Here is a 15,077-nt window from a genome sequence, read left to right as displayed (position 1 = left end):
GTGAGATCTTTTTGAAGTTCTTCACAATCTGCTTTGGTCTTAACTATCTTGAGTAGTTTAGGATCATCTGCAAACTTTGCCACCTCACTGTTTACTTTCTCCAGATCATTTATGAATAAATTGAACAGGATTGGTCCTAGCACTGACCCTTGGGGAACACCACTAGTTACCCTTCTCCATTCTGAGAATTTACCATTAATTCCTACCCTCTGTTCCCTGTCTTTTAGCCAGTTCTCAATCCACAAAAGGACCTTCCCTTTTATCCCATGACACCTTAATTTACGTAAGAGCCTTTGGTGAGGGACCTCCTATGGGTTTGTGTTAGACTGTCAGTAATATCTGAATATATGTAAGAGCCTCACCAGTATTTGAAACTATGTGACATATGGCAGGTGAGCTACCAAAACATGATTAATAGTAATCATATCTGTCTTGAAAGCAGACCTCACTTAGCACTTCATGATAATAAACTTCAGTTAGTTATCAGGTAATATGGTGCTCATCTGAGGATATGCCAGTGTTTATAGCAGTGAAACCCTACAGAAACACCAGGTGGCTTCTGAATGTTTGCTTTCTTATCTTTCCCTAGATGTAACTATTCTTTTCCTCTCTATTCTTCAATTGGTAGCAGAGAAAAATGTAAAAAAAACCTACTGGTAGGCGTTCTTCGCTGCATGGCTAAGACTACTGTCTCTTGAAGCTAATTTTGTGTGTCAAAGTCAAGTTGGCAGCTCATATAAATGATTGAAGCTTTTTTTAATCAAGGATGCTAGGACTGTGACCTTTAAATGTCAGTAATCAGATGTTTTGTACTATAGTCTGCTTCAATTATTTGCACAATCAAGGACTTTGTCATTCATTCTCCAGCTACTCTTCAGAAACACGAAAGGGATGTGCTATGGAACAATTTATATCTTGTTTTTGCTGCACATGTGGAGACCAGGGCTGGCTCTAGGCACCTGCAAACCAAGCACGTGCATGGGGCAGCATATTTTCTGGGGCAGCATTTCAGCCATCATTTTTTTTGCTTCTGGTGGCAAAAGCCTAGAGCCGGCCCTGGCAGTAGCAGGGCGTTGTGTGAGGGGGGCGCCCTGGGGCCGCTGTGGTTCGCGCTGCAGGAGAGCAGGTGCAGTGCCTGCACCTTGTGGCTAGGCTGGGCAGGCTCCAAGCGGGGCACATTTGGGCTAGGGTCTGCTCTGCGGGGCACACTGAGCCACCTGCAGGTGCTGCAGGGCGGCCACCCCTCAGTGCCGCAGCCGGGCAAAGCGACCTGAGCTGCCCAGGGACAGAAGCAGGGTGGCCAGAAGCAGCAGCAACAGGGCCATAGAGGGCAGGGTGCTGCCATGCGGGGCCCACGTCCCGCTCTCTCTGGGGCTCCCCTGCCCCAGCTCCTCAGCCCCCTGCCGGAGCAGTCCCCTGGCTCTGCCCTCCCAGGTCCTGGCCGCCCCTGGAGGCGGGAGCCCCACTGGAGGGACCCTGGGCTGAGGTGCAGCCTGGGAGCCCCACTGCTTACCCCGATCCTGCTAGCGCCGGACCAGCTGGAGGCAAGGGGGGAGTGGGTGGAGTCAGCACTGGTGGAGGGGAGGTGGCAGAGGGTGTGGGTGGGAGGGAGGGAGAGAGCCAAGGGCTGGGGTGGCAGGGGCTGCGGGTAGGGGAGGGCACTGGGTTTGTGTGGGGGGTGAGAGCCCAGGGCTGGGGTAGGGGGCAGCCAAAATTTTTTTGCTTGGGGCAGCAAAAAACTTAAAGCTGTCCCTGGTGGAGACCACTTTAACTGTATTTATGTGAACTTGCCACTATAATAAGAAGAAATTTTACTGATATCTGGTACAATTAGGAGGATAAAGGACAAATGCCAGCAGGAAACATTGACAGAGCGCTCTGGCTGGTGTTCTCCTCTGAAGTAAAAATGCATCGTGAATGTGACACATCTCAGTTTCACTAGCCTAGGGAGGGAGAGTCACTCTGAACATACTTCCATCCAGCCCCCTTTCAGCCTTATTGGGCAGCTGCTAAGCAAACATTTTTTTTTTTAAAAAAAATCTTGCTTGTTGAAATATGGAGACAGACATGAAATTCCACAGGATAGTAGCATTTGAAAGGCTTGTTATCCGATCTTCTCACTCCAAAAAAATTCAGTCTGCTGTCTAGTACAGCAGCAAGGGAGAGTAGTAAATTCAAATTGGCCCCATAGTCCAGGAGCAAACTCTGGACTACACTAAAGGTTTGGGCAGATTCCTTCCTCCAATATACATTGATAGTTCCCACTGGCTTCAGTAGCAGTGACATACAAGTCTGAGAGCAGAATTAGACACTAGCATTTTAGACAGCCGCTGCACTCACTCTCCAAAGGGAAGCTGCTCACTGTCTTAATAAAAAGGGCACTGACACAACATTTCCTATTGTGTTATCTGAAGTGACATGCTACAACAGCAGTAGGAAAATCCGAAAGTAAAAACATAACTGAAAAAGGGGGGTACAATTTCGTAAGAAACTCTATACAGCTTATTTCTGACATGTTTTACAAAATGGAAGTTACTTACCTGTAACAGAAGATTCTTCAAGATGTGTGGTCCTTATCTGCATTCCAACATGGCTACACATGTGCTGCATGTTTATGAATGGAAATTCTTTCATATAGCATCTATTATTCTGTACCTGCACCCTGGATCTCCTTGTGCTCAATAACAAGGGTATAAGTGGAGATGTGGACCAACTGCCTCTTCAATTCCTTCTCTACCGTGAATCTAGTCATAATCCGAAGCAGAGGGGAGGAGGGCAAGTACTGGAATAGAGGTAGGGACCACACATCTCAAAGAACCTCCATTTACAGGTAAGTAACCTCTATTTCTTCTTCAAGGTCTTTATGTGTGTTCCACACAAGCAGTAGTCAAATATCACCCTCTGAGGATGCAGGTGGCAGTTATCTGCAGCACTGCAATTTTAATGGCTGTGTGGGCAGAAGAAGCTTGGACCAAACCATAATGTTTTGTGAAAGTGTGGATGGAACACAAGGTTGCTGCCTTACAAGTATCCAGCACTTCTCAAAGAGTTGCTACTGAGGGTGCCTGTGCTCTAGTGGAATGGGCCCTCAGCCCATCCAGGGGAGGTAAATGTGCTGAGAGCAAAGGAAGATACAGCCAGAAATCCATGGCTCTGAGCAGATATTGTTTGTCCCTTTTTCACTTTGTTATAGCAACAAATAGTCTAGGTGATTTTCTAAACAGGATCATTCTTTTAATGTAGAATACCAGTGCTCATCTGTCATTGAGAAAGTTAAGTCTCTTTAACTCACTGGAGGCATAAGGCTTCAAAATAGCAGTAAGTGAATTGATTCGTTTATGTGGAACCTGGAAATTACATTCAGTAGGAACTTTGCAAGGAGGTGAAGGGACACCTTCTCTTTATAAAATGTGATATATGGCAAATTGGCCATGAAGACTCTCAGTTCAACCACTCTCCTGGTCAATGTAATGGCAAGTAGGGAGGTAACCTTTAAGGACAGGTGAGATATCAAGCATGCGGCCAGTGGTTCGAAAGGTGGCCCAGTAAGCACTGAAAGTATGAGATTGAGGTCCCACTGTAATCTGGCCCTTTAGGAATCTGTTACTGGGTGAATAAAAATAGAATAGCCATCCACTGGAGGGTGGAATGCCCTGATAGCTTGTTACAGTCCACTTAGCAGCAAACAGAAAGACCCGATGGTCTTGAGAGTGAGGAGGTGGTTTAAAAGAGCAGGAATACTTGCTGGCCTCAATAACTGATTCTAATGCACTAGGTAGAAAAATGCCTCCATTTGGCTATGTAAAATTTTCTGGTAGAATCTTTCCTGATGCAATTAAGAATAGTTTGAATGGCCTCTGAACATGAGTGTTCTAGCTCTGATATCCATCCAAATACCAAGCCCTGAGGTGGAGAGAGTCTAGGTTGGGATATCCGATACTGTCATTCTCCTGAGTTAGCAGCTCTGGGAAGGGCTGAATGCTGAGTTGCTGGATTGACATTTGTAGGAGGTATGGAAACCAGAATTGTCTGGGACAAATGGATGCAATGAGAATGACTTGTGCTTTGTCATGACGAAGCTTCTGTAGAACTTGTGGTAGTAGCGAGATTGGAGCGAAGGCATTCCTCGTGTGGCCTGTCTAGGGAAAGAGAAGGACAATGCCCCTGGAGTCTAGACTTTGTGCTGCTCTGGAATAATAGACACTGAGCTTCTCGTTTACTTGGGAGGTGAACAAGTCCCAAGATGGCACTCCCCACTAACTGAAAATAGTTGTTGTTCGGCACTGAATTGTGTAACTTCCACTCGTGATTGGTGGCAAAGTGTCTGCTAGGGTTATTCACCAGTGAGTTCTGAGCACCAGAAAGGTAAGTCAAAGAAATTATTATGTGGTTACAGATGCACCAGATCTGCCTCTATGCACAGTGAGAAGGATCATAGCTCTCCCTGTTTGCTTATATAGAAGATGGTCATCATGTTTCCTAACTTTATCAAGACATATCTAGATCATATGAGTGCTAGGAATGCACTGCATGCCTGTCTGATTGCTCTTAGTTCCTAAAGACTGATATGTATACTGGCCTGTCGAGTTGACCATGTACCTTGAACCATGTGATTGTCCATGTGGGCTCCCTAGCCTATGAGGTACATATGCATGATTATGGTCACATTGAGTATAGCAGGTAGGAAAGGACATGCACATGTGTTTTGGATGTTCACCCGATGAGAAACTCCCTGGCACTCTGGTGTTCATGCTGTGTCTGTCTGGTGTAGTAAAAGCCTGGCTCAGGCCAGTATGACAAGGGAGATATAGTCTGGCAAATGGTATTATGTAAGTGCAGGAGGCTTTGTGGCCCAGCTGAGAAAGACCTGGACTGTGATTTGGGGTTTGTGAGAGACTTGGTTTATCACACTGTTCATGGCATGAAGTCTGAAGGTATGCTCCTGCCGCAGTCAAATTCAGGGTTGGCCTTATAAAGTCTATGAGTAATGTGGGAGCCAGAGCAGACTTTTCCATGTTTAGGCAGATCCCCATGGATGTCAGGAGGCAAAGCAATGACAAAGTTGCTCTCCGGACGTCCAGACAGAATCGAACTGTTATAAGCAAGTTTTACTCCTCAGGGAATTCTGTGCCAACCCTCCCAAAATTTTGCATAAAATATTTTAAAATTCTGCAAAATTTATTTGTCAATAAATAAATTTGGAGGCTTTAGCATGGCAGTAGGGAGCACAGACCAGTGGTTGCTCAGAGGTGGGAGATTAGCCTGCAACCCTCTCCCCCGCCCCACCAGGGACATAGACTCAGTGATGGGGCTGCACCCTACCCTGACACAGCGCAAGGGCCAGGCCAGCCTCAGAAATGCCCTGAGGGCACTGCTCCTCCATGCTAGGTGCACCAAGGGGTGTGGGCAGGCAGGCTTAAAAAGCCCGCAGGATCCAAGTGTGTGTGTGGGAATCTAGGTGTGGACTGAGAAGGTTGTGTGTGGAGCAACCTGGGTGCAGGCAGCTCAGTGTGGAGGCAAGGAGATCTGCAGGCACAGGAGCTCATCAGGGGGGTTCCAGCTGCAGGGGAAATGGGGCTCAGCAGGTGAGCCTGGGTGCTGGGGTAGTGGGGCAGGGGGTGCAGCTGGTTGGTGGTCTGGGTGCAGGGGGCTCACTGGCATGAGTGGTTTGGGTGAAGGGTGGTGGGGTTCAGTGTGGGGAGGTTCAACTGCAGGAGGTGAGGTGAGGCTCAGTGGGTGGGGGTTCAGGTGAGGAGCTCAGTGTGTAGGGGGTTCTTGGTGCAGGGGATGATGTCTTGGTATGCGGGGTCCAGATGCACAGGGATTGGGTGGATGGTGGGAGCAGCTCCCTGTACAGTGACCCCCTGCCCGTGTGGTTGAGGAGCAATGGGGGTGGGGAGTGTGTGCGTGGAGCTTCCTGCAGCTGGGGGAGGTTTCTAGGTGTGGGTCTGACCTGCACTCAGCCGCTCCTTTCAGAGGAAGAGCAAGTCCTGTCTGCCCCAGCCCAAACAGGACTAGCAGATGAGCCTAGCACAGAGTAGGAGATACGGGCTGGGGCATCCCCAGTCCTGCCTTCCCCGCTGCACCTCTCCCTGCAGTGATTTATCTCTTTGCCAGCTTCTCCAGATCCCCAAAATGAAGCATCCACATTGCTGGGGAGGAGTGGGTGACTGCTTGAGTCTCCCCTTTACTTCCCCTTCAGAAAGTCTTTTTCTGCGAGGAAGCAAAGAAATCAGCAGGGCACATGAATTCTGCACACACACAGTGGTAAAGTATGCGAGTAAAGTATCTGAAGACGGTGTAGCCATTTTGTCTCAGTGTTAACAGCACACATGAGAAGATCTTCATGAAGACCCTGGATGCTGCTGCCAGCCCAAATAGGGTACCCTGAACTGATAGTATTCTTGTCCCAGCAGAAATTTGAGGAACCATCTGTGGGGTGGGTGAATGTCCACATGAAAGTAAGCTTTTTTTAATGACAAGAGCTGTGAAACATGTCTTTTTCTAAGGAGGGAATTACTGATGCCAGTGTAACTTGCAGAATTTTAATTTGTGAATAAAAATATTTAGCTGACATAGGTTGAGAATGGGCCTTCATCTTCCCCTTTTTTGGGGGGGAACTATGAAATACTTGAAGTAGAGCCCTTTCCCTCGATGCTCTTGGGTACGAGGTGGAAAGAGCAACGAACAGTGTACTTCGTGGAGACACTGTTGGCACTGAGCATGAGGAGATCCAGGGGGCAGGTGCAGACAGACACTACTTGCAAGAATTTCCAGTCTCGGGCATATGGTGCACAAGTGCACACATATGTGGAATACAAACAGGGACCAGCACTCAAAGAAGAATCTATAATTATTTGCACTCCTCCCCATCTTTCTGGTGTGGAGTTGCAGGGATGAAAGTTTCCTTGCCACCGCACAGCAGGCAGGCTTTTCTCCAACCTAGTCTGGCCTGCGTTGAGGCTACCATTCCAACCTGATGGCAGCAGATATTTTTGGGAGGACATAGTGTTAAATGTTTAGTCAGGCAGAAGAAAAGAGCTATATGCAACTTACTTGCTTCAAAACTGGCCATACTTTGCTCTGAGTTAGAGATAATGGCAAAAGTATATAGACACAGGCTTAGACATGGCAGAAGACAGCCAGATTTAAGAAGAATGGCTGAGTTACATACAAACTGACAACTGAAACAATGCTCCTCCTCTACAGATGGGCTAGTAAGCCATTTCCTATTTTTGACTGTACCACCACCTTTTCTCACTTACACAATAAACGGGAACTGCACATTATATCCCACCACAAAAATTAATTCCTTGAAAGGAGAAAGCTTCTAAATCACTCGTGTGGATAAGTTTATGTATCATCAACAAGTACAGTACTGACTACTAAATAGTTTCACAAACCAGTACGCATGGTTATTTTTAGCCAAGCAATTATTTACAGTACTTTGCTATTTAACATTCCTAGAAAGAACGTTAGCAATTCCATGACCCTCGAGCACAGGGAGGAGTTATGTCTTGAAAGCACAAATATCCACTCTTTGGATTAATGTTTTAAAGTATCTGCTTCCGCTAAAGCGGTTAGAAAATACTAAGTGCATTGGGCTGTGATTTAATTTAAGCAGATCAATGTCCCTCTGCTAAAGAACCCCCAAAGGTGCCAAACCTGCACTAACCGTGAGGGGTTGCTCTGGAGCATGTTGACATACAACCCGATGAGTACATGTTCATCGGCCAGCCTGTCTGCAACATCGAGGCTGTACTGTAACCTGAAACAGGGTTGGGGGGAAAAAGGGTGTGATCCGGACAGACAGAGAGAAATAAACAGAAAAAGCAGGAGCAAGTAAGACTGTAAAATGGGGATTTAAGAATGAGCAATAAAAGTTCTTAGAAAAAACTAAAGTGTTGACATTTTTATTTACTCTAGTTGTTCAAAATGGTACAATTCAACTTGATTAGGCAACTGATCCTGCAAGATGAGGGGAACCTTCTAAAATATGCAAACACCTTCAACTCCTATTGAAGTCAATGGGAGCTGAAGGAGCTTCAGCACCAGGCAAGATCATACCATGTGTTAGTCCTATAAAGAAAATTACTTTAAAGATACTACAGATTATGAAGTTTGCCAATTTTAATATATTATAGGTAGTATATATGTAATATACATTATATGGAAAGTAAAAATAATTTATGTAGTATATCCACACACGCACACGTATGATTAACAGATTGAAATCAAGAGTAGGTATATTTGAAAGTATCTGATCAAGATAACAGGTATATAAATATATGCATTTAAACAAAGCCTACTTAGTTCAGTGGGTTAGTTAGGTTCTAGAGATATTGTAATTTTCTTGCGAAAAAAAGTGTATAGATTAAAAAAATGGGGGAAATACAGAAGTTTTTTTGGTAGTTGTGTTAGTGCAAGCTACCAACATACTCTCTAACTTACCCTTTGCCTTTCAAGAAAGCTGGAGCAGCCCTAGCCAGCAATTTGTTCTGCTCTACTTCATTATTCTTGTAAGGAGAGCTAGTTAATAAGACAGGAAAACTATGAAGAGGGTAAACAATGATGACTGCAGTTCATTACAGAAGAGAGTTCAGGGAAATTCATTTAAGAGCCTTGAGCTGAACCAAAAGCCAGAAGTTTGTTGAGGTTCTTCCCCCTCTAAACTATAATACCTACAGCAAGGGAAGAACCTAACAAAACAAGCTTCAATCAAAAATGGCTGTTTGGAGGTTATTGTAGTTTCAGGTGAAGTTTGAGCTACATTCGTGATGCTGAATCCTAACATACCAAGCCATTACATCAAGCGAGGAAAAATGTGGAGCATATGGTGGAGACATGCACCTCCCCAAGTCAGTAAACCCTGAGATTCTGGGCATAGTCCCACTCCCAAAAGTATTATATGTGGATCTCAAGGTGGAAGTAGCCAAGGAAGTGTCTACATCTAACTGAATCTGTCCTTCCGTGGGGTAGCTCCAATTTAATTTTTTAGGAATACTATGTTCTTTTTATGCCCTCAAATATATTTGTTATTTTTCATTATAATCCATTTGTCAGTCATGCTTTCTTTTTAGGTTTAAATATTTAAAGGGTCACAGTAATTTCCTGATGCTGCAATACTTGAGTGATGGGGGAAGAAGAGAAGATACTGGATAAAAATGGAGAGATTTACATCTTAGTTCATCTCTCACTCTGTTGCATTTTTTTTGTGAAAGTTATTTCATTTCTCTCTCCATTTTAATCAGTCACCAATCTTCTTTGGGGTCTGGCTGCTGACATTCAGGAATCTTCTGACCAAAGACTGTCTGTGTCTGTGTATGAGCAGTGCACTGCAGGGATTTCTCCAAGAGCAACAGCAATGCTACTCAAAGGGTCAGCTGCATGTGGTACATCTGAGTTGACAAAGTTCTGATGACCTGGAGAGTAAAAATATCAACTGTATGACAAATTAATCATTCCCTGAGGTTAGTCTTATCCCACTCTGCCACCACTCTAGCAACTCCCATATGCAAGTTTAAGTCATCATTCATCAATAGTGTTTTCAAAGGATTACAATGAAGGAGTGGCCCCACGGACCCTAACTTCATTGCTTTATGACAGTCTGAATGGGATCTAGATCAAGTCATTTGTGCACAGTAGGAAAACTGTTTGCTATTTACTGATGTTTTTACACAATCCCCATTGCGGTATTTATAAAGAACTAACATAAGAACGGCCACACTGGGTCAGACCAGTCCATTTATCCCAGTATCCTGTCTTCTGACAGTTGCCAATGCCAGATGCTTCAAAGGGAATGAACAGAAGAAGGCAATCATCAAGTGATCCATCCCCTGCATCTGGCAGTCAGGCTTGGAGACATCCAGAGAATATGGTTGCATCCCTGACCATGTTGGCTAAGAGCTATCCTCCATGAACTTATCTAATTAATTTTTGAATCCAGTTATAGTTTTGGCCTTCACAATATCCCCTGGCAACAAGTTCCACAGGCTGACTGTGCGTTGTGTGAAGTACTTCCTTTTGTTTGTTTTAAATCTGCTCCCTATTAGTTTTGTTGGGTGACTGCTTGTTCTTGAGAAACACTTCCTTTCTCACTTTCTCCACCTCACGTATGATTTGATAAAGCTCTATCACATCCCTCCTTAGTCGTCTCTTTTCCAAGCTGAATACTCCCAGTCTTTTCAATCCCTCCTCATACGGAAGCTGTTCCATACCCTTAATCATTTTTGTTGCCCTTTTCTGTCCCTGTTCTTATTATCTATCCCTTTCCTAATGGTTCCCAATATTTTGTTATCCCTCTCTCCCTTTTTTTTTTTGGACTGCTGCTGCATATTGAGTTGATGTTTTCAGAGAACTATTCACAATGACTCAAAAAATTTTTTATAGAGTGGTAACAACTAATTTAGACCCCATCATTTTGTATGTGCATTACTTTGCATTTATGTACATTGAATTTCATCTGCCATTTTGTTGCACAGTCAACTAGTTTTGTGAGATCTTTTTGTAACTCTTCGCAGTTTGCTTTGGACTTAACTATCTTGAGTAATTTTGTATCATCTGCAAAGTTTGCCACCTCACCATTTGCCTCTTTTACGGATCATTTATGAATATGTTGTACAGATCCATTATTTCTCTCCATCCTGAAAACTGACCATGTATTCCTAGCCATTGCTTCCTGTCTTTTAACCAGTTACTGATCCATAAGAGGACCTTCCCTCTTATTCCATGACTGCTTAGTTTGCTTAAGAGCCTTTGGTAAGGGACCTTGTCAAAGGCTTTCTGAAAGTCCAAATATACTAGACCCGCTGGCTCACCCTGGTCCACATGTTTGTTGACCCTCTCAAAGATTTCTGATCGACAGGTGAGGCATGGTTTCCCTTTACAAAAGCAGTGTTGACTCCTCCCCAAATCATGTTCATCTACGGGTCTAATAATTCTGTTTTGTAATATAGTTTTGACCAAAATTCCAGATAAACCCTGGAAGGCTACAATTTTTACTGCATTTCATTTCCAGTTATGGAAGAAAAAAATGCATTAAAAAGGACAGAAATGGTAGCAAACCACTCAATAACTCAAAAGACGAAGCATTCATCTATTACGGAAAACTAAACTCTCTGCTTTCACCAACTTTTCTGCCACCCACTTTGCCGGTCATCTTGACAAAAATACATATTTGTTCTAGCTCTGCCCTTCATACCAACTCTTTTTAAACTAGATATCTGAGAAAATTAAGGATGAAATTCTGGTTCCACTGAAGTCAACAGCAAAACTTTCATTGACTTAACTGGAGACAGAACTGCACCTTAAGGGTTTTACTGTTCACTGAGTCAGATGTAAGAAAAGCAGCATCAAAACAATGACAATGAGCAATACTGTTCCAAAATGACTATACAACAGGCAGGTGCTGGCACTAAAACACACCAATGAACATTATATAACAAAGGAAAGAACAAGAAAAAATTCTCCTCCTGAGGTTCTGAAAGATGGCAGCTAATTGTAATTATTATTTTTATTAGAAACACGTGGTAGAACATCTGAAGTGAATCTTTTAGGACCAAATTTTCAGCTCCAGCTTCCAGTTCTGAGTGCCCACTAGTGGGTGGACAACTGATTCTGCCTACAAAAGCAAACTTCCACCCACTTTTGCAGAACATCCGAAATGGCAGTAACTGATATTGCTAGAAAAGTCCCTGACCCTCTCTTTTTACCCTCCTGATGGGAGTAGCCCTGGGCAAAGCAAACCAATAGATCAGCCTTGCAAAATTCTAGTGACCTACTGCCCTGGGGGATTTTTAGCCATGACATGATGACATGATTTCTCTGTGCACTGGCTCTGTCTAGATGACAAAAAGATACCTTTTAAAATCAAGTAGATAACATGGTTTGAAACACCGGTTAAACACCCCTCAGTGGTGAGATTCTGTGCTTCGTCACTAAGAAAGGCAGCACAAAACTTGCAGCCTGGGGGGAGGGACATCTCAGTGGTTTGAGCATTGGCCTGCTAAACCCAGGGTTGTAAGCTTAATCCTTGAGGAGGCCAGTTAGGGATTGGGGGTAAAAATCAGTACTTGGGCCTGCTAGTGAAGGCAGGGGGCTGGACTAATGACCTTTCAAGGTCCCTTCCAGTTCTAGGAGATAGGTATATCTCCAATTTTTTGTTTTAAGCCATCTTTGTGCTCTCCCAATACTAGACTGCTCCAGGGGCTGGAGAAGCCTCCAGTGCAACTTACACTCCCCTGAAGGAAGTTTGTCTAAGTTACAGTAGCCTGCCTCTCTCTGCCTATGGACCACAGCACTGACCAAAATCTCTGCAACGCTACATGCTGCAGCCCCACCCTTGATGTCCTCCCTGTCCCAGGGCTTGCTAGAGGGTCCACAGAAGACTTTCTTATTCAGATTATCATTCATATAGAAGTATAATGTGTTAAAAAGCACCACACAGCCCCCCAAAAGAGTCTTTTAGGGCTGAACTTTCAGCTTCAGCTTCTAATTTTGAGTACACTATTGGGTGCACAACTGATTCTGTCTACAAAGGTGAGCCTACACCCATTTTTCACAGGGAAATTGGGCAGACAGATGCCCAGCTACATGATTCATGAGCCAGACGTGAGATTCACAGACATAAAATAGGTGTCTCCTATTTTTCCATGTGCAAAATGGGTAAGTAGATTTAAAGGCTGTGGGGGATACTTTCACAAGTGGCAAAGTGCTAACTTACCCCACCTATTATGGTCTTCAAGGGACCTTATATCAGTTCAGATAGGCAAAGTGCAGGTGAACTCCACTTCACCTCCAATACATCCCCTTCTGACTACAATAGAATCGGGAGACACAACTGGCAGAAGAACAAGTTTTGTCATTTTATACTAGCTAAGAGCTCCCCTATCCCAGCAGAATTCTCAGCTGGCCAATTAGGGCCAGATTCTGCCACTTTGTGCCCCTTCTTACTCAGTGCAAAGTGGACAAAAGATAGGGTGAGACCCTGGCCCTTTGTTTATAGTCAGTCAGTGCCTGGTCCTGCACAGGGGCAGCTCCAGGCACCAGGTGCATGCCTGAGGCGGCAAGCCGCGAGGGGTGCCCTGCCAGTTGCCGTGAGGGTGGCAGTCAGGCTGCCTTCAGCGACTTGCCTGCAAGAGGTCCGCCAGTCCCGCAGCTTCGGCGGCAATTCAGCAGCGGGTATGCTGACCTCCTGCACGCATGCCGCCGTAACCACGTTACCGGCGGACTTCCTGCAGGCGCGCGACCGAAAGCCGCCTTATTGCCTTGCTTGGGGTGGCAAAATACATAGAGCCACTTCTGGTCCTGAAAACACAAAGACACACTGAAAATGTGCATATTTGCAAGAGTGAAGTTACTCATGTGTTTAAGGATTTGCAGAAGAAGGCCTATGGTTAGTCAGTTTCCCACATATGTGAGGCTTTTACATGGGAAGAGAAAAACATTATAAAAAGAAGTAAATGTAATTGCAAAATCACAAATAATGGCTGTGGAACTCAAGGGTAAAAGGAAACCAAACTTCTAAATCTTTTTAAATTTGCTAGATTTCAAATTAGTTGTGTCTCCTCCCTTATTACTTAATCATATATGTTTTATCAAACAATACAGTACACTACAATCTTTTTATCGCTTTCCATTCATCTTGGAAATACTGTGTTCTGTTCTGCATATGCTAGACAAATATAGGACCTAGATAGCCTCTCATCTATACATCTATTGAGAGAGATGAGAGGACATCTAGGATCTGTATTTATCTAGCATATATATCTTAGTACACAGTCTGTAAATACAGTCACACATCCACACACTTCAACTCTCCGAATTTGCTCATATAAATTTAGTAGAAAAGAGGCAGCACAGAGTGTATCAGTGTGAAGAAGCAGGAGCAACAATGGAAGTTGTGAAATTATTAAGTACTGTATTTCCAGTAAATATATACATGTACTTGAGAACTCCAGCATACCGTACGTTATACAGTATAGCTAAGAACACTGAATACAAAAACAGAGTTTGCTAAGAGAGGAAAATGAATTACCAAAGAATGATTTTCCACCAAAAGGAGGGCATAAAACCTCTAATTCTGAGCAGAAGTAACTTGCTAAATGATCTCACATCTACACAGATGGCACCATTTTTAGGTTGTATTTAGCTATATACACAATCAGAATTTACAAACCTCTCCATCAGCAGGCTGATTGCTGGCCAATTTGACCAGAGAATTTGAAAAAGGATTCCTACCCTGTGCTGAACAGAATATATAAAGACTGTATATAGTTCAAGTGACCAGACCTCCAAAACAAGGTAACTCAGACATCACCTGTAGCCAATATACCTTAGCCTAACCTTCGTGTGTGCTTGCACATGTCTGTACTTGACCTCATCTGCCGAGAGACTATCCAACACCTTTTATATCCTGTTTGGAGTTAACAAGAGGTACCTGCCACTATGACTCAACAGTAATTACCCTGTGACTTCACACAGGATTCGGGCAACTGATATCACCAGGACAAGTTTTAGTCTGACACATATTTGCAGCCAATTTAAAGTTAATCTTGATGTGTTGATTAGCTTCCATTCACTCCAGTCCTAGTTTTTTAACCAAGGAACAACTTACTGGGGGGAAAAAAATGTAGTTAATCATTCTGGTACTTGCCCCTTCCCCAAGCCCTGTACATTGATAATTCCAGGGAAACAGATACATACAGAGAAAGAACGAGCAAGAGAGAGCTATTGCACCCCCCACCAGGGTATCTGAACACCTTGGATCAGCACCAATAGACCACAGATAGAGTGCAGAGCTACCCAAAGGAAAAAAATAGATTTTAATTAAGTTGAAGCAGTGTTTAAAGTTATCCACCCTGAATTGGCCAACAGATTCTGTAATGCCCAATTTACTTATTTTTACTCTACTCTAGGTCAGATATTCGGTTCATTGAGTTTATATGGATATTTCCCACTGTACATTAACATTTCCCTGATTACTGCACTACAAGTGAAGCCACTAAATTGTTTTGCAGCCCTCCAAGTAGCCCCAGATCACAAAGAAAGAATGTTAGCCAAGCAAGGAAAATATAGGA

General features: G+C 43.9%; 1 protein-coding gene across 20 annotated transcripts in view; it reads right to left on the bottom strand.

Annotated features, from left to right (window-relative positions):
- DTNA (dystrobrevin alpha) overlaps positions 1 to 15,077 on the bottom strand; it is a 319,437-nt gene that overhangs the window by 50,088 nt on the left and 254,272 nt on the right. For 11 of the 20 annotated variants that reach the window (XM_075062987.1, XM_075062988.1, XM_075062989.1 and 8 more), the window contains 2 exons: positions 8,452 to 8,529; positions 7,676 to 7,768 (listed from right to left, as the gene is read on the bottom strand). The exons of 7 other annotated variants lie outside the window; for them this stretch is intronic. In XM_075062987.1, coding sequence (XP_074919088.1) covers positions 7,676 to 7,768; positions 8,452 to 8,529 — 171 coding nt within the window. Of the gene's footprint in view, positions 1 to 7,675; positions 7,769 to 7,956; positions 8,080 to 8,451; positions 8,530 to 15,077 lie in introns of those variants that run through there. 2 more of the 20 variants (XM_075063000.1, XM_075063003.1) reach the window with 2 other exon arrangements.

Source organism: Chelonoidis abingdonii, chromosome 2, assembly GCF_003597395.2.
Source record: "Chelonoidis abingdonii isolate Lonesome George chromosome 2, CheloAbing_2.0, whole genome shotgun sequence".
NCBI classification, from domain to species: domain Eukaryota; kingdom Metazoa; phylum Chordata; order Testudines; family Testudinidae; genus Chelonoidis; species Chelonoidis abingdonii.
This window is presented reverse-complemented; position numbering and strand designations above follow the sequence as displayed.